Source organism: Hemitrygon akajei, unplaced genomic scaffold (assembly GCF_048418815.1).
Source record: "Hemitrygon akajei unplaced genomic scaffold, sHemAka1.3 Scf000049, whole genome shotgun sequence".
In the NCBI taxonomy this organism is placed as follows: Eukaryota; Metazoa; Chordata; class Chondrichthyes; order Myliobatiformes; family Dasyatidae; genus Hemitrygon; species Hemitrygon akajei.
In genome coordinates, this window is record NW_027331935.1 from 4,902,920 (window position 1) to 4,922,656 (window position 19,737).

Below are 19,737 nucleotides of genomic sequence, written 5' to 3' on the forward strand. Positions count from 1 at the left end.
GAGGGGGAGAGAGAGAGAGAGAGAGAGAGAGAGAGAGAGAGAGAGAGAGAGAGAGAGAGAGAGAGAGAGAGAGAGAGAGAGAGAGAGAGAGAGAGAGAGAGAGAGAGAGAGAGAGAGAGAGAGAGAGAGAGAGTGTGTGTGTGTGAGTGGAAAAGCTGATAGCTTCAGTTACTCGCAGCTGAGGCTTGGAACTCTCCTATGCCCACAAGAGTGGGTTGATCATCGGTACACGGAACCGCAACGAATGTATGTGGCTGTCACTTCGTATAATCCATAGGAATGGATTGCGGAATATCTTGGGGGACCGCTTGTGTTAACCCTTGCCTGGGTATGTTGTACGGTAACCCCTGGAAGACGGTATTCCTGTGACAGGTCACTTTCGCTGATAACTCGTATGTGGACGGATTCAACGGATAAGAACTTCGACGACGGTTATTTTGAAGTAACGGCCTTTTCTCTACGTTTCACCCTAGATTACAAATATCTCTCTCCCATCATTTATTCCGGGAATTACTGAATTTTACTACTTTACCATCACAAGTCTCTCAGCTTTGTTACCTCAGGCTCGATAGTTTGGGAGTTATATTTACACATAACACATAAACTTTCCTTTATTTCGCTAAGTTATTATAAGTAGATCCTAATAAAGAAATGGTTTAACATCAAAACCAGACTCCAGTGTGTACTCTATTGCTACTGGTTCGTTTCTCAAACGTTACAGTTCGTAACACAGCTTTATAAAACTAGTTAGGCCACATCTGGAGTGTTTCATACAGTTCTGAGCGCCCCCATTCTCGGAAGGGTATCGGGGCTTTGGAGAGGGTGTGGAAGAGGTTTACCAGGATACTGCCTGGATTAGAGGACATGAGCTATAACGAGAGGTTGGACAAACTTGTGTTGTTTTCTCCAGAGCGGCGCAGGCTGGGGTGAGACTGGATGGAGGTTTCAAGATTACGAGAGGAATAGATAGAGTGGACAGACGATATATTTCTCCTGGGGGTTAAAATGTCTCATACATTAAAGGTGAGAAACAGAGTAGTGGGTAGCTGGAGGCACTGCCCGGGGTGGGAGAACCCACTAGTCACGTGATCCCATTTGCCCCTCCCATTTAACCACAGATGGGCAGCATCTGCGCATCTGTTCCCGAGGTCCCGCCCTCCGGATGATGTAACAATCTATACCCGCATGCTCACTGTCTCCGTGTGGGCAGTGTTTTCCCTTTCGATCAGCGGAGAAGTGGATTGACTGCAGGGTCGGTAAAGGATATTCGCCTCCTGGATCGGGGAGAAGGGGGTCGAGATCACCGTCTGCGGGCCGAAGATATCCCTTTCCCATCGGTGAGTATTGAGAGCGATCCCGAGCGGGGACATCCGATGTTGGCCGTCAGCCCCAAACTGAGAGCCAATTACTCATTTAGTACTCAATTAATTACTCAGTTACTCATCTGGGCTCGTCAGAAATGTGTCGACTTCACTGAATCTGCATTGAACGATCCAAACCAGGAGCCCAGGCTGTCTATTTCCGCAGAACTGAAATGGGAGTCCCGCCAACAGGTCACGTGAGGCTGTGCGCCGCAGATCTGCCCCGCCCCCCGCTTTGTGACACACGATCACGTGGTGTGTTGCTAACAAGCTTTACAAGAATAATCTCAGGAATGATCGGCTTTATGTTTGAGGAGCATTTGATGGTTCTGGACCTGTGCTCAATGGAGTTCAGACGCGGGTGAAAGGGGAGGGGGTGGTTAAGTAAACCTACCGAATGCTAAAAAGCCTGGATACAGTGGACATGGAGAGGATGTTTCCATTAGACAGAGAGTCTGTGATCTGACAGCACAGTCTCAGAATAAAAATGCTTCCCTTTAAAACTGAGATGAGAAAAACTTTTTGGCCAAAAGATGTCTGATCTGTGGAATTTGTTGCTGCAGAGGTTGGTTGAGGCTGCCATTTGGGTATATTTATGACAGATTAATAAATTCATGATTGTTAGGTAGTTTCGGGGTTACAAGAGGAAGACAGGAATATGATGTTGCGATAAAAATCAGCCATGGATGAATGGTGGGGCAGACCAGATGGATCGAATCACCTAATTCTGTTCCGGTGTCTTATGTTTTACCATGACTGAATCGTGGCTCCTTCTTATCCCATATCATTTTGTGACGTGTGAGGGACAATAAAAGATTGTTCACTGAGATCATTATATTTGCTTTCAATCTTTAAATTTCAGTGAGCTTTGTTCTTAGTAACATTAAGCAGAAATGTTTGGTTACCTTTTATTGTTAATATGCTTCATTATCTTTCAAGTTAAAGTTGGACTTGCGGTGAGAGATTCATTAGAAGAAAAACCCCAACTGGAAGCAAACCACGACTGAAGACCAGGGAACAGCAACACGTGAACCGGCCCGAGGATTGAGAGCATCAACTGGAGAGAACCCACTTGACTTGGAGATTCCAGTGATTCAGTCAGGAAAAAGTTTGGTGAGTCTCAGTTAAAGGGCAGCCCAGCCCTTTAAAACCGCTCCCTTTCCCTCACAGTGTTGGCTCAGTTCCAGATCTTGCATCTACTGAAGTAGCTTTTGGTCACTTCTGAGTGGGAAGAGGGAAAGAGAGCGCGGTGTTTATACTGAGTATCTTTCAAAAAAAGTAATTGTTTGAATGCTGCAAACTCTCTCCCCGTATCCTATACTTACTCAACCATATTACTGACATAGATGACAAGTAGCAATGGGCATAGCCCCAGGGAACGTCACTAAGCACAAGACTCGTCCAAGAAACAGGCTCTCACCATTACCCTCTGCTTCCTCCCAATCATCTGCTTGCAGACTCTGAGGCTCTGTAACAAACTCAATGTTAACAGGAAGATTAGACAGTAATTAAGATGAAGAGAGAATTGTTGCCTCCTGAAAGGACACGCAAGCTGATCTGTCTGATCCAGTGGACCTGATCCTCCCTCGTTGACAAACTTAATTTACCGCCTGCCTGGGTAATTTACATTACCACACATTTCTTACCATTCACCCCACACCAACACATAGACAGGTCCCCTTTACTCACATCCAGCCTCCCAGCTTGGGGAACCACAACAGTCTGATCTCGCAATCCCAACTCAGGCCCAAACCTAAAACCAGGTATGCAAGACTGGAGATCCCGGAGCCTCCAGCTGTCTGGTCCAGTCCCGACCCTTTCCCACTGCAACCGGCCCCCGATTTACACAAACCTGAGATCAACCCCTTCCCCACCGCCACCTAAACAGGAGAAACACCAGCATCAGCTGGGGTTGACATTGTACGGCGATTTGCAGTAGGTCCCTGTCTGCCGTAAAACTCCCAGCGTGGAACTGTAATTCCACGGTGGATTTGTTCGGTGACTTGTGAACATACATGATTAACAACAATGCAACTGTGGACTGAATAAATAGTTAGTCTCACAATTCAAATCAAACACACCATCTCCCTGCCTTTCTCCCTCACCCCAGTTACTTCCTCCATCTTCCTCACCACTCACTCCTCACAGTCCCTCTTCATCATAGGCCCTCTACTCCAGCCCTCCCTTCTTGCTCCCTCTCTCCCTCACCGTCTCGCCTCTCCCTCACCCCTTCCTTATCATTGCCCCTGTCAATCACCCTTGCTTCCTCACCATCTTACTTCCTCCCCTTTCCTCTACTCTATCCCTTTCCGTTACACCCTTACTCGACCAGTGTCGTACTCTCTTTCACCCCTTTCCTCGCTCCCCCCTTCTCTTTCACCCCTGTATCAACAAATCGTACTCCTCTCTCCTGTTTCTTCATCTCCTTACTCTCTCATGCCTCTCTCTTCATTTCTCTCACACTCTCTCCCCTTCAGTCCTCTCTGTTTCTCTTACTCTTCCATTCTCTCTCCCATCCCACAATCCCTGTCCCTACCCCCATCATCCACTACCTCACCCTCAATCTCAGTCACCCTCTGTCTTACCCTCTCCATCTCCCCCTGCCTCGCACACCCTCTCTCCTCCCTCTAACTCTTCTCTCTCACTGACTTACCTCTGCCTCTCTGTAACCTCCTCCATTCTCCAATTCCAACTCTCTCCCTATGTCCCTCCCTCTTCTCCTCACTCTCCCAAACACTCTCCCTTCTGGCTCCCATATCCCACACGGTCTTCCCCTCTCTCTCACCCTCTAAATTTACCACTCACCTCATGCATTACTCTTCTTCACTCATTTCCCTTCCCGAGGGGAAACAGTAAAAGGAGAGAAGTGGGAAACTACTAGAGGCTGGAGAAATCGATGCAAATGCCGTCAGGTTGGAGCCACCCACACGGGATGTGAGGTGTTGCTTCTTCAGCCTGATGTTGGTAGTACAAATGACCGTGGACCAGCATGTCTGATTGGAAATCAGAAATAAAATTAAAAAGGTTGGCCAAGGAGAGAGTCTCCCTGTTGTAGATGGAACCAAAATCCTCGACAAAATGACTCGCGATATATGTCTGGCCTCAGTGGTGTTAAAGAGGTGTGTGTGTGTGTGTGTGTGTGTGTGTGTGTGTGTGTGTGTGTGTGTGTGTGTGTGTGTGTGTGTGTGTGTGTGTGTGTGTGTGTGTGTGTGTGTGTGTGTGTGTGTGTGTGTGTGTGTGGAGAGGGTGGGGAATGAGTCCAGTGCACAACACTTTATATACCGTATGCGTCTCGCTTGAACACCACCCTCACCTCCACAATCGGGTTTCCGTTGCTTTAGAGGTGACAAAATGGCAGAGATTAAAGGAAAATATGTGGTGTTAGTATTCAGCCACTACAGTGCTCAGTGAGGACAAACTGGAGGAATCATCAAGGGAGACATTATGGGTAGAATGGAGAAATATGGAAGGTATAACCATGTTTGTGGGACTATAGAACAGACACCGAACACTCAGAGGGATCCAGAGGAACAAATTGACACAGAAGTCGCAGACTGTTGGAAGAAACATGAGGCTGTTATTAGGATATTAGTCCACATCCAGTACAGGTGAAAACGGTCTCTTCCATGTAGATCCCACAATGTTACCTGTCACACACCTGTCACCCGTTACCTGTCAAAAAGGGTGGGCCCCGGAGAGCTTCTGGCTAATGAGGGAATGGGGACCGATGGATCTCTCAGACAGAGTTGAGCTCCAGCTATCTGATTGCAAGGATTGGGAACTCGGAGAAAGAGGACAAAATCTTTTACATCACCAGTTGAGAAAATCACCTTTGTTCATCCACCAATCACAAACAAGAGAAAATCTGCAGAAGCTGGAAATCTAAGCAATCACACAAAATTCTGGAGGAATTCAACATTAGTGGACTTTTCCATAGATGCTCGCTGGCCTGCAGAATTCTTCCAGCATTTTGAGTGTGTTGCTTGTTCAACCTCCTCATGTTCTGAACTTTCTACCTGTGAGAACATGTTTGAACCCATTCTCTCTGGGTACATAATGATATCAAAACTTTTGCCCTGAGCAACAAGTAGCTTTCACATCACAAATGTGCCGGACTCCAATGAGATAGACTACTGCCCTTCCCTTTATATACATTGGCATTGCCATCACTGAGTTCACCACCGTCAGGTGGAAGGTTCAGGGGAAATATTTATGTCCAATACAGAAATTGTGTTACCTGTGTTACGTACCCCGTAACTAGGTGTCAGAACAGCAGAGAGAGAAGAATCTGTTGGAGTCTGGTGGTACTATTTTCAAAAGTGTTTATTCGTAAAATAAGCAAAACAATACCAATAATGCAAATTTACATATAACACAGGTTAGCAATAATAAAACTAAAAGTGTGGGAATAATAATTAGCAATAATAAACAAGCTCTATCAATGTCTAGGGGTAACTGAATTGTCATAGAAAAGTATAAAGTTCAGTTCAGTTCATGCGTGCTGAGGTAGGTATAGTTGTTGTGTGGTAATCGTTGGAGGGAGAGAGAGAGTGAGAGATTGAGCAGCTGCAGTCAGCAAACCTTCCTGTTGCTTTTTGATTCCGTTGCACCATTGTGGTCATTCGGCTATTGACCCCACCGTCCTTCAGCTAGACCGTTCTTCTGTGGTGGACTTGTCACTCTGGCATGAGTGGACACACACACTAAACCCCACCAGCCCTGCTGTCACACTGGGAGTTTTATTGACCGATCTCCTGATTCGGTCTCCAAAACCCCCATCTTCCTTGTGGGTTCACAACCCTCAGTCAGTGTCCACTCGTGTGTCAGAAGGGTGTCTCTCCAGACCTGTCTTTTATCCCTACTAACGGGGTCTCAGCTATCCATCAACTCTGAATGACTGTGTCCATCAAATCAGGCCACTCCTGCAGTCTTCTGAGGAATGTTAATGAGCAAAGTAAAGTCCTTGTAGTGAAAGTAAATAATCCAGGAAGAGTCAAAATACAATAAATCAACAGTCTGTCTCTTCCCATCTTATCTGTAGCAAATGTCCGTGCCTGTGTTTTGTCTCTCTCTACCATGAGCCGCATAGCAACAGTAATAGTCCATGGTTCTCGGAGGGGGGGGGGGGGGTGGTTAACTCTGCACCCCATTGTGCATTAGGTCTGTTCATCACTCATAACGCCCCCATCCTTCCAGGAATTTTCACCAAGGTGAAAGTTAACTAATAAAACATATTACAGAATTACAGAGTTTAACAAAATACAGAAGTTGTCTTAACTACAAAAATAATATAGATACACGTTCGAATTAACATCTGGATATACAATCAGCAATTACATTGTCACTCCCCTTTACATGTTGTAGTTTAGTATCGAATTCCTGTAACAACAGACTCCAACTTATAACCACCTATATTTGTTTTTCATGTTAGCCAAAAGTACCAAGGGATTGTGATCTTAGCTTAGGTGTATATTATAAAATGTGAACCAATACATGTGTGATTATAATGTAATACATTACAGAAGTTTCTGTGAATACTAATCTCTATTTTACTTTTAAACTTAACATTCAAACAGTCAATCTTCCATGGTGTTTTTATCTTTCACATGCTTTGTCAAAAAAAGTCAAATTCCCTCAAAACCAGATCCTGTTATTCAAAGTGGCATTTAGTCAACCTTTGTCCATTTTCCACTTAACCCTCACGTGGTTAGCTTGCTCACCAGCTTGGAATAGGCCTTCACAGACTCCTTTCACAGGAGCTGCCTTATTACCAATGTTTTCCAAACTAAACCCATTTTCTGAACTTCCACACAATTCACTAATTTTAAGCAGGTCATTAATTTTATTTTCAGGATCTTTAATTCTATTTGTTTCCAATTTAACTTCTGCAGGTGATCCCTCTTGATCAAAACAACACTTCAAGTTCTGCCTCACCAAATCACATCCTTGAACAACATCGAGTTGTTTATCCTTAAATTTCAAAACAAACTGTAATTGATTCGCAGGCACCTTGTTAACAAGCCAATGTTTAGTTAACGGTCCCATCCCTTTTGTCAAAACTTCTGGAACCAAACCCGATTTTAAATTTACTTTTTTCAAAAGTTTAGGAACAATACTTTTCCTTTTTCCTTCAATAATATTCATCTCACCAGCTTCCATCTCATCGCTAATTTTTTACACACCTTCTAACACAAGAGACTGAGAATTCTCACTTTCTACCAGTGCCAAGGTTACCCCTTTCTCCACTGAACCAAGTCCATCTGACCCAAAAGAACTGCATTCCTTTTCAACTAAATCAGATACCTCAGACTTTTTCTGAGCTTCCACACAGCGTTCAGTACCCTGTGACTCCACATCCTTCACAACCTGAACACAAGCAAATGGGACATCTGCCTCTTCTGGGCTTTCAATACCAGTCCCTTTTTCAAATTCTAAGTTCCCCTGATCTTCCCAGGTACTCTCTGGGCACTCCCATCTGGAGTAAACACAACCTTGCGGGTTAAAACAACTTTGTCTGCTAACCCAGCAGACTCCCTCAAGGTAGCGGCATCCCTTTCATCTAGGACTTCTCTGACGTCATCGGGAACACACTTAACTTGTTCAACTGAAAACAGCTCTGTCAAGCCAGACAGATCATCCCTGGACCTTCTACCTGCCCCATCTGTTTCTTATCTTTACTCTGTGCCTCCTTAACCTCCTTCCTCACTCCAAAATGTCCCCCTAGGTGTATCTTATGGGCAAAGGTCAAAATTTTGTTCCTTGACAACACTAAATCTGCTTCGTCTACCTTACTTTCCTTAACTCCACTATCCTCCGTTTTACTTTCCTTAACTCCACATCCTCTAACCCCTCTTGGTACAGGGTTGGTAAAAATGTCTCTGCTAAATCAACACTGGACTCATTTAAACTGGCTCCTTTCTCAGCCGCCTTTCTAGACATACTGCGAGTGACTGTGCATGCGGGATAAGCCTTAGAATCTAGGGGCAGATCCTCAGCACTTACAGGCTTGCTTGTTAATTTCACTGCTGAATACACGTCACCACCTGCCAGATCGTTACCAAGTAGAAAGTCCACGCCATCCATCGGTAGTTTTCACTGCACCCCTATTTCGACTGGTCCAGATACCAGGTCACATTTCAGAAATATCCTGTGCAAAGGTACAGCCTCAGTCCCTTTTCCGATACCTCTTAACACAACCTCCCCAGTCTCGGTGTCAGGACCAAAATCTAACACCTTCTTTAGAATCAATGACTGACCAGCCCCAGTACCTCTCCAGATCTGCACTGGAACTGGGGTTTCACCCTCCTTCACAGACACCATCCCTTCCAAGATAAACTTCTCACACCCCTCTTGCGCTGTATCTAACTTCCTCATCGATCTATTGACCGGCTCAATGCAACCTGTAGGGATTGCTGTTTTCCCTTTTCCTGTCTCCTTCTTCGGAGCAAAGCACTTAGATGCTATATGACCAGCTTTCCCATAATTGTAACACGTAAAGCTAGGAGCCTTCCTGCCAGCCTGCTTTTCCTCCTCCTTACCTTTTCCACTAGCTCCCGGCTTATTCTCTACCTTAGCCGGTGGGCCTTCTCTACCATCCCTATTGCCTGTCTGGTAGCTCTTATTTCAGGAAAACGTTGTCTTGTGGGTTAAGGCATACTTGTCTGCTAACTTGGCAGTCGCAGACAAAATCACTGTCTCCTTCTCATCCAAGTACATCTTCATACTTTCAGGGATACAACCTTTGAACTGCTCAATCAGCATTAACTGTAACAATTTATCATAATCTCCAACGACCCTTTTTGAGGCACACCAACGCTCACAATACATTTGCATCTCACGGGAAAACTCTAAATACGTGTGGTTCCACGCTTTCTCAAGTTCCAGAACTTCTGCCGGTATGCCTCTGGCACCAACTCGTAACTCCTCAGTATAGCCCTTTTTACTTCCTCCTAATCCTTAGACTCATCCATAGACAATGCCGAATACACTTGCTGAGCCTTCCCCCTCAGTACGCTCTGTAACAAAACAGCACATTTCCCCTTAGGCCAGTTCTAATTCACAGCCACTTTCTCAAAATGGAGGAACTTATCGACATCCATCTCCTCTAATGGAGGTACCAACTGGATCTCCTGACCAATCTTGAACCCCTCATTTGGGTCTGCTGTCTGGTCTCTTCCCTGCGATGCCTTTAACATCTCCATTTTCAGCTCATGCTGCCTCTCTTTCTCCCTTTCCTCCCTCTGCTTATCAGCTTCTTCTCTCTTCCTTTATCTGGAACTCATGCTCCCTTTTCTCCTTCTCCGCAGCCAACCTTAATCTTTCTATCTGTAACTGAAACTCACGCTCGACTGGTTTCCTCACAGGGAACAGGTCCAATGCCCCCGACGGAAACACATCTTGGGATACATAATACTCAGCTATTGCTGTCTGCATTTCTAACTCTCTCATCACTGGTTTCACTGCCGAGAGATTCAATCGTCTCGCAACACTCACCAATTCCAACTTTCTGGCATCCTCTAATGCCCCCGTTGTTGGTTCTTTTAAACATTTGTCAATTTCCTTCTCTGCTGGTTTCCGGTCTGGTTGTCCGCACAACCAGATCAGATAAGGGACTTTTATTCTAATTCACTGGCCCCCCAATGTGGTAATCAAATCCCAAGACGAGGCTCCAACTTGTTACGTACCCCGTAACTGGGTGTCAGACCAGCAGAGAGAGAAGAATCTGTTGGAGTCTGGTGGTACTAGACTTTTCAAAAGTGTTTATTAGTAAAATAAGCAAAACAATACCAATAATGCAAATATACATATAACACAGGTTAGCAATAATAAAACTAAAAGTGTGGGAATAATAATTAGCAATAATAAACAAGCTCTATCGATGTCTAGGGGTAAATGAATTGTCATAGAAAAGTATAAAGTTCAGTTTAGTTTATGCGTGCTGAGGTAGGTATAGTTGTTGTGTGGTAATCGTTGGAGAGAGAGAGAGTGAGAGATTGAGCAGCTGCAGTCAGCAAACCTTCCTGTTGCCTTTTGATTCCGTTGCACCATTGTGGTCATTCGGCTATTGACCCCTCCGTCCTTCAGCTAGACCGTTCTTCTGTGGTGGTCTCGTCACTCTGGCATGAGTGGACACACACACAAGTACCCACCAGCCCTGCTGTTACCCTGGGAGTTTTATTGACCGATCTCCTGCTTCGGTCTCCAAAACCCCCACCTTCCTTGTGGGTTCACAGCCCTCAGTCAATGTCCACTGGTGTGTCTGAAGGGTGTCTCTCCAGACCTGTCTTTTATCCCTACTAACGGGGTCTCAGCTATCCATCAACTCTGAATGATGGTGTCAATCAAATCAGGCCACTCCTGCAGTCTCCTGAGAAATGTTAACGAGCAAAGTAAAGTCCTTGTAGTGAAAGTAAATAATCCAGGAAGAGTCAAAATACAATAAATCAACAGTCTCTCTCTCTCCCATCTTATCTGTAGCAAATGGTCGTGCCTGTGTTTCGTCTCTCTCTCCCATGAGCAGCATAGCAACAGTAATAGTACACTCGTAACACCTGTGTGTATTGTGGTGATGCAAAAGTTGCTGGAGAATTTACAAGTGGGAAGAAGAGGAGTTATATTTGGAAATTTGACTTCTTAAAGCATCATTTAGCAAGAAAATCACATATAGGTTGTGTGCAAAAGTGCTGGTGGGAAAATCCTCCATTTCCGGCTCTAGGCCTGCTACATAGGTTGTGTGAGAGTGTAGATGAACTTGATCAAACGCAGAGGAGATCAAAGTTCTTATTGACTGATTTGCTCACTGTTGAAATGAATACCTTTCTAAATAAAATTCAGTTCACACATGTTGTTGTCACTGGGTAAAAACTGCACAGCACGAGATTTTTGCACTGGCTGGTCATTACAAATTAGAGTGGACATTGGTGGGAATGCAGGCAGACTTTCAGTGCCCCTGATACTGTCACATACCTGACTCCATATAACCCTGCACATTAGGGATTTGGAGCTGGAAATGGATGAACTCGGGATCATTCAGGAGTCAGAGGGAAGGATGGATATGTCATGAAGAGAGGTGAGTTACACCCACGGTACAGGACAGAGGAAGCTGGGTGAGAGTCAGGAAGGGGAATGAGGTAAAATAGCCACCACCGAGTACACTTGTGGCCATCCACTGCATCAAGAGTTAGACCACATTTGACACTGTTGGGGGGGATTACCTAGCAGAGGAATGTCAAAGGGCTGATAGGGGATTTGTTAGTTCGGGAATGAATACCAGCAGAGGTCTAATATCCTCCTGGTAAAGCTTGCTTGTGCTAGTGTGCCAAGGTGTGTGGTTAAACTAAAGTTGCAGGAGAGATTGGAGTCAGAATGCCAGAACGGATAGTGGAGAGGGTGAATTGAATTGACTTATATCCTTCATATACATGAGGAGTGGAGATCTTTACATTACTTCTCCATCTAAATGTGCAATGTGTAACATAGTAATTTATAATAAATAGTTTTTACATAGGACGGTCAATATAACATAGAAATACAATTGTATCAGCAAGAATTAATCAGTCTGTTGGCCTGGTGGAAGGATCTGTCCCAGAGTCTGTTGATCCTGGCTTTTATGCTGTGGTACCGTCTCCTGGATGATAGCGGCTGGAAAAGTTTGTTGTTGTGGTGAATTGAGTCCCCAATATCATACGGGCATTTTTACGCACCTGTCTTTGTAAATGTCCTGAATAGCGGACATCTACAGATGTGCTGGGCTGTCCGAGCCACTCTCTGCTGAGTCCTGCGATTGAGGGAAATACACTTCCCATGACAGGCAGTGATGTACCCAGTCAGGATGCTCTCAGTTGTGTTCCTGTAGAAAGTTCTTAGGATTTGGGGCCCCATCCCAAACTTCTTCAACCATCTGAGGTGAAAGAGGTTCTACTCTGCTCTTTTCACCACACAGCCAGTAAGTACAGACCATGTGAGTCCACAATGATGTGTATGCCGAGGAACTTAAAGCTGTTTATCTTCTCAACTCCAGATCCATTGATGTTAATAGGGGTTAGCCTGTCTCTATTCCTTCTGTAATCCACAATCAGCTCCTTTGTTTCTGTGACATTGCGGAAGTGGTTGTTTTCTTCACACCAATCAGATGTTGTTCAGACTTCAGACAAAGTCAGCAAACAAAAGGTTGTGCATGGTGCGGCGAATGTGCTGACCTGCATATATCTAATGCAAGAAGCACCGTAGGAAAGTCAGATGAGCTCACTGCATTGAATTATGACATTGTTACCATTACTGGGAGTTGGTTGCACCCATCAGTCTGAGGGATTGAGAGGAACAAATTTACAGAGAGATCACAGACTATGCCGAGAAACAAAGATTGATATAGGAAGTGATTTTAACTTTACTTACATTGACTGGGACTTCCATACTGTAAAAGTACAAGATGGGGTAGAGTTTTTCAAATGTGCTCTCAATCAGTAGAATTCCCAAAGTAGAAGTGTGCAGCAAGCTACTAGGAAATGATCCAGGGCTGGTGACAGAAATTAGAGATACAAGGTACCCTTCCATTCCAGATACCAGCCCTGTGCCCAGTTCGAAGATGATTTCTCTCTGCAACTTAGGTTGACTCTCACTGTAACAGTGTGATGTCAGATCACACCTTGGTGATCAAAGTGATCTCATCTGAAATATTGTCCTTCACCCATTGATGGATGTTGTAAATCTTTTTACAGGTTAAAAACGACAAGGGATTTCTCTTCAGGAATCACGGACACAACACACCAGTTTTTCTGTCTGTCCAGATATTTAAGAATTGGAGCAAGGGATTCACTCAATCATTCTTCCTACTCAGACTGTGGGGAGGGATTCACTTGATCATCTGATCGACCAGCACACCCATCATTTTACTCATGGGGGAGGCCATTCACCTGCCCAGACTATTGGAATGGATTCACTCCATCATCTCAACTGAAGGTACATCAGCAAGTTCACACTTGGCAAGGCCATTCACCTGTTCTCAGAGTGAGAAGGGATTCAGTCAGTCTTCCTAACTGTAGATGCACCAGTCAGTTCACACTGGGCAGAGGCTGGTCATCTGCTGAATTTGTGGGGAATGAATCACTCGGTCATCTGACCTAATGGCACACCAGCGAGTTCACACTGGGGAGCGGCTGTTCACCTGCTCAGACTGTGGGAAGGGATTCATTTGCTCATCCAAACTGAAGCTACATCAGCGAGTTCACACCAGGGAGAGGCCATTCACCTGCTCAGACTGTGGGAAGAGATTCACTAAGTCATCCCACCTACAGAGACACCAGCAAGTTCACACTAGGGAGAGGCTGTTCACCTGCCCTGTCTGTGAGAAGAGATTCACCAACTCATCCCACCTACTGAGTCACCAGCGAGTTCACACTGGGGAGAAGCCGTTCACCTGCTCAGACTGCGGGAAGGGATTCACTTTCTCATCTAAACTGAAAGTACATCAGAGAGTTCACACCGGAGAGAGGTCATTCACCTGCTCAGACTGTGGAAAGGGATTCACACGGCTATTCCACCTACAGAGACACCAGCGAGTTCACACTGGAGAGAGGCCATTCACCTGCTCAGACTGCGGGAAAGGATTCACTGAGTCACCTGTCCTACTGGCACACCAGCGAATTCACACTGGAGAGAGGCCGTTCACCTGCTCAGACTGTGGGAAGGGATTCACTAAGTCATCCGACCTACAGAGACACCAGCGAGTTCACACCGGGGAGAAACCGTTTACCTGCTCAGACTGTGGGAAGACATTCAGTCGGTCATCTGATCTACGGGTACATAACCGAGTTCACACTGGGGAGAAGCCATTCACTTGTTCAGAATGCGGGAAGCGATTCACTCGGTCATCCGACCTACTGATACACAAGCGAATTCACACTGGGGAGAGGCCATTCACCTGCTCAGACTGCGGGAAGGGATTCAATAAGTCATCCGACCTACTGAGTCACCAGCGAGTTCACACTGGGGAGAGGCCATTCACCTGCTCAGACTGCGGGAAAGGATTCACTTGGTCCTCAGAACTACTGGTACATCAGAGAGTTCACACTGGGGAGAGGCCATTCAGCTGTTTAGTCTGTGGGAAGGGATTTACTTGCTCATCTAAGCTGAAGGTACATCAGCGAGTTCACACCGGAGAAAGGCCGTTCAGCTGCTCAGACTGCGGAAAGGGATTCACTTGCTCATCACAACTGAAGGTACATCAGCGAGTTCACACTGGAGAGAGGCCGTTCACCTGCTTGGAATGCGGAAAGGGATTCACACAGTTATTCCCCCTACAGAGACACCAGCGAATTCACACTGGAGAGAGGCCATTCACCTGCTCAGTCTGTGGGAAGGGATTCACTGAGTCACCCGACCTACTGGCACACCAGCGAATTCACACTGGAGAGAGGCCTTTCCTGTGCCCAGACTGTGGGAAGAGATTCACTCAGTCATCCCACCTACAGAGACACCAGCGAGTTCACACTGGGGAGAAGACGTTCACCTGCTCAGACTGTGGGAAGGGATTCACTCAGTCATCTGACCTACAGAGACACCAGCGATTTCACACTGGGGAGAAGCCGTTCACCTGCTCAGACTGTGGGAAGGGATTCACTCAGTTATCTGACCTACGGGTACATAAGCGAGTTCACACTGGGGAGAGGCCATTCTCCTGCTCAGTCTGTGAGAAGAGATTCACTAAGTCACACGACCTACTGGCACACCAGCGAATTCATACTGGAGAGAGGCCCTTCCTGTGCTCAGACTGTGGGAAGAGATTCACTCGGTCATCCCACCTACAGAGACACCAACAAATTCACACTGAGGAGAAGCCGTTCACCTGCTCATACTGTGGGAAGGGATTCACTCAGTCATCAAAACTGCTGGTACATAAATCAGTTCACACTGGGGAGAAGCCATTCACCTGCTCGGACTGTGGGAAGGGATTCACTTGCTCATTTAACCTGAAGGTACATCAGAGAGTTCACACTGGGGAGAAGCCGTACATCTGCTCGGACTGCGGGAAGGGATTCACTTGGTCATCTCAGCTGAAGGTACATCAGCAAGTTCACACTGGGCAGAGGCCATTTACCTGCTCAGACATTGGGAAGATTTTCTCTCAGCCATCTCCATCAAATGTGCATCCTTGAGTTCACACTGGGGAGAGACTGTTCACCTGCTGTGAATGTGGGAAGGGATTCACTCAGTTATAGACAATAGACAATAGACAATAGGTGCAGAAGTAGACCATTTGGCCCTTCGAGCCTGCACCGCTGTTTTGAGATCATGGCTGATCAATTCCTATCAATACCCGGTTCCTGCCTTGTCCCCATATCCCTTGATTCCCCTATCCATAAGATACCTATCTAGCTCCTTCTTGAAAGCATCCAGGGAACTGGCCTCCACTACCTTCCGAGGCAGTGCATTCCAGACCCCCACAACTCTCTGGGAGAAGACGTTTTTCCTTAACTCTGTCCTAAACGACCTACCCCTTATTCTCAAACCATGCCCTCTGGTACTGGACTCTCCCAGCATCTGGAACATATTTCTTGCCTCTTATCTTGTCCAATCCCTTAATAATCTTATATGTTTCAATCAGACCCCCTGTCAATCTCCTTAATTCCAGCGTGTACAAGCCCAGTCTCTCTAACCTCTCTGCATAAGACAGTCCAGACATCCCAGGAATTAACCTCGTGATCTACGCTGCACTTCCTCTACAGCCAGGATGTCCTTCCTTAACCCTGGAGACCAAAACTGTACACAATACTCCAGGTGTGGACTCACCAGGGCTCTGTACAAATGCAAGAGGATTTCCTTGCTCTTGTACTCAATTCCCTTTGTAATAAAGGCCAACATTCCATTAGCCTTCTTCACTGCCTGCTGCACTTGCTCATTCACCTTCAGTGACTGATGAACAAGGACTCCTAGATCTCTTTGTATTTCTCCCTTACCCAACTCTACACCATTCAGATAATAATCTGCATTCCTGTTCTTACTCCCAAAGTGGAGAACCTCACACTTATTCACATTAAACGCCATCTGCCAAGTATCTGCCCACTCACCCAGCCTATCCAAGTCACCCTGAATTCTCCTAACATCCTCATCACATGTCACACTGCCACCCAGCTCAGTATCATCAGCAAATTTGCTGATGTTATTTTCTATGCCTTCATCCAAATCGTTAACATAAATGGTAAACAGCTGTGGTCCCAATACCGAGCCCTGTGGCACCCCACTAGTCACCACCTGCCATTCCGAGAAACACCCATTCACCGCTACCCTTTGCTTTCTATCTGCCAACCAGTTTTCTATCCATGTCAATGCCTTCCCCCGGATGCCCTGAGCTTTGATTTTACCCACCAATCTTCTATGTGGGACCTTATCAAATGCCTTCTGAAAATCGAGGTACACTACATCCACTGGATCTCCCCCGTCTAACTTCCTGGTTACATCCTAAAAAACTCCAACAGGTTAGTCAAGCATGATTTACCCTTGGTAAATCCACGCTGGCTTGGCCCAATCCTATCACTGCTATCTAGATATGACACTATTTCATCCTTAATAATGGACTCTAGCATCTTTCCCACAACCGATGTCAAGCTGACTGGTCGATAGTTCTCTGTTTTCTCCCCCCCTCCTTTCTTAAAAAGTGGGATAACATTAGCCATTCTCCAATCCTCAGGAACTGATCCTGAATCTAAGGAACATTGGGAAATGATTACCAATGCATCTGCAATTTCCAGGGCCACCTCCTTTAGTACCCTAGGGTGCAGACCATCTGGACCTGGGGATTTGTCAGCCTTCAGTCCCATCAGTCTTCTCATCACCGTTTCCTTCCGAATGTCAATCTGTTTCATTTCCTCTGTTACCCTATGTCCTTGGCCCATCCATACATCTGGGAGATTGCTTGTGTCTTCTTTAGTGAAAATAGATCTAAAGTACTCATTAAATTCTTCTGCCATTTCTCTGTTTCCCATAACAATTTCACCCAATTCATTCTTCAAGGGCCCATCCTTGTTCTTAACTATCTTCTTTCTCTTCACATACCTAAAAAATGCTTTTGCTATCTTCCTTTATATTCCTGGCTAGCTTGCGTTCGTACCTCATTTTTTCTCCCCGTATTGTCTTTTTAGTTAAGTTCTGTTGTTCCTTAAAAACTTCCCAATCATCAGTTATCTAACCTTGAGACACACTAACGGGTTCACACTGGGAAGAAAGTTTCAATAAGCTGCATGCTGGATATTTGTCCATCACCGTTGCTGAATGCAATTTCGACAGTGACTATTGGTGCTGAACTCTGCAATTATTGCTGCTTCTCACCACAACCAGCTCTGCACCCTGGTCACTGGGCACGGGAGGAGTTTTTTTCTGCTGTATATTCACCTTTTTTGGGATTGGGGTTTAATATTCTGGATCGAAGACAAATAAATCAGTTCTATTTTTAACTCTGGCTCCAGTACTTAGTGAAGTTATAACAGTGTACAGTAGAGAGTCAACTCAGGCTGGCTGGACTCTGCCAGTGATTCAGTTCCATAACAGTCCTTTTCAATCCTCCCCTGTTGACCATCTCCCACTCTCCCTCTGGTGATGGATTACAAACAGTCACCACACTGTGGGTGAAGAGGTTCCCCTTGAATTTGCTGCAATCTGAAGAAGTCAATTTGACTGCAGTTCTGTCTGTGATGTTCTTTGCCCATCAAAGCTCTGGGCTGGGGAAGAATGACATTGATAGTTAACCTACTTATTCATGGCTTCTTTCCACATTATGGCTCATTTCCCTTTTTCTAAAGGGTTAACAGAGAAACATAGAAAACCTACAGCGCAATACAGGGCCCTTGGCCCACAAAGTTGTGCCAAACATGCCCCTACCTTAGAAATAAGTGGGGATACACAGAGCCCTCTATTTTCCTAAGCTCCATGTACTGATCCAAGAATCTATTAAAATACACTATTGTATACACCTCCGCCACTGTTGCTGGCAGCCCATTCCACACATTCTCCACTCTCTAAGTAAAAGAAAAAATAGCCCTGACATCTCCTCTGCACCTACTCCCAAGCAACTTAAACCATAAAACCATAAAACAATTACAGCACGGAAACAGCCCATCTCAGCCCTTCTAGTCTCACATAGTCCCACCGACCAGCACTCAGCCCATAACCTTCCATTCCTTTCCTGTCCATATACCTATCTATTTTTAAAAAATGAAAATATTCAACCTGCCTCTACCACTTCTACTGGAAGCTTGTTCCACACAGCTACCTCTCTCTGAGTAAAGATGTTCCCTCTCGTTATACCCCTAAACATTTTCCTCCTAACTCTCAACACATTTCCTCTTGTTTAAATCTCCCCTACTCTCAATGGAAAAAGCCTATCCACGTCAACTCCATCTATCCCCCTCATAATTTTAAATACCTCTATCAAGACCTCCCTCATCCTTCTACGCTCCAAAGAATAAAGAACTAACTTGTTCAACCTTTCTCTGTAACTTAGGTGCTGAAACCCAGGTAACATTCTCGTAAATCTTCTCTGTACTCTGTCTATTTTGTTGATATCTTTCCTAAAATTCGCTGACAATTCTGTACACAAATACTGCATGAAAACTGTGAGAATAGAATATAGCTTCAAATGAGGAGTATGACGGTGGGGAATGGATGTAGAAGGCGGAGCTGAGGAGAACCACAGAGTGAATACAAGGGACAGAAATGAACTGACGTGAAGACAGGATACAAAAGAAAGGACACAGAGAGAATTTTCCCCAGGTAAAGGGTTAGGAATCGGGATGATTTGGAACTGTGACGGGAAGAATACCCTTCAGCAAATGTAGTGTATGTTTGCAACATTTCAATAGACAATAGACAATAACCATATAACCATATAACAATCACAGCACGGAAACAGGCCATTTCGGCCCTCCTAGTCCGTGCCGAACTCTTAATCTCACCTAGTCCCTCCTACCCGCACTCAGCCCATAACCCTCCACTCATTTCCTGTCCATATACCTATCCAATTTTACCTTAAATGACACAGACCTTAAATAGGTGTCTCCCGAGGTTCTGCGGAGGCTCAGTCTTTGAAATACTTAATAATATTCATTTTTTAAAAATATAAATCGATGAGATTAGATGCGGAAAAAGGAAAAAAAAAACTTCGTGGGAAAATATTAGCCGTGATAATGTCTCATTAAGGAATAGCTTCTGCTTGTATTTCATGTCCATCCGGATTTCCGCGAATTTTCGCAGTGTGATCCCTATTCCAGAGTTATTACTCAGGAGACTATGCTCTATTTGCCCCGGTTCATTCTCCTGGAAGGCTGTCAGTTACGTGTCCTTTATCATATGACTTGGAGAATTTTGGTGGTGAGTTTTTGTCGGG

The 19,737-nt window shown here is 45.3% G+C and overlaps 1 protein-coding gene across 1 annotated transcript; it reads left to right on the plus strand.

The window, feature by feature from the left end:
- The first annotated feature begins 1,067 nt into the window (after positions 1–1,067).
- LOC140721039 (uncharacterized) lies at positions 1,068–19,499 on the plus strand. Its single transcript, XM_073035917.1, has 3 exons — positions 1,068–1,337; positions 2,301–2,474; positions 13,079–19,499. The coding sequence occupies exon 3, from the start codon at positions 13,484–13,486 to the stop codon at positions 15,512–15,514; it is 2,031 nt and encodes a 676-aa protein (XP_072892018.1). The 5' UTR covers positions 1,068–1,337; positions 2,301–2,474; positions 13,079–13,483; the 3' UTR covers positions 15,515–19,499.
- The last annotated feature ends 238 nt before the right edge of the window (positions 19,500–19,737 follow it).

What these genes read in the sequence shown, in the direction of transcription:
- LOC140721039 (XM_073035917.1), top strand. Translation starts at nt 13,484, where the DNA reads ATGGCACACCAGCGAGTTCACACTGGGGAGCGGCTGTTCACCTGCTCA.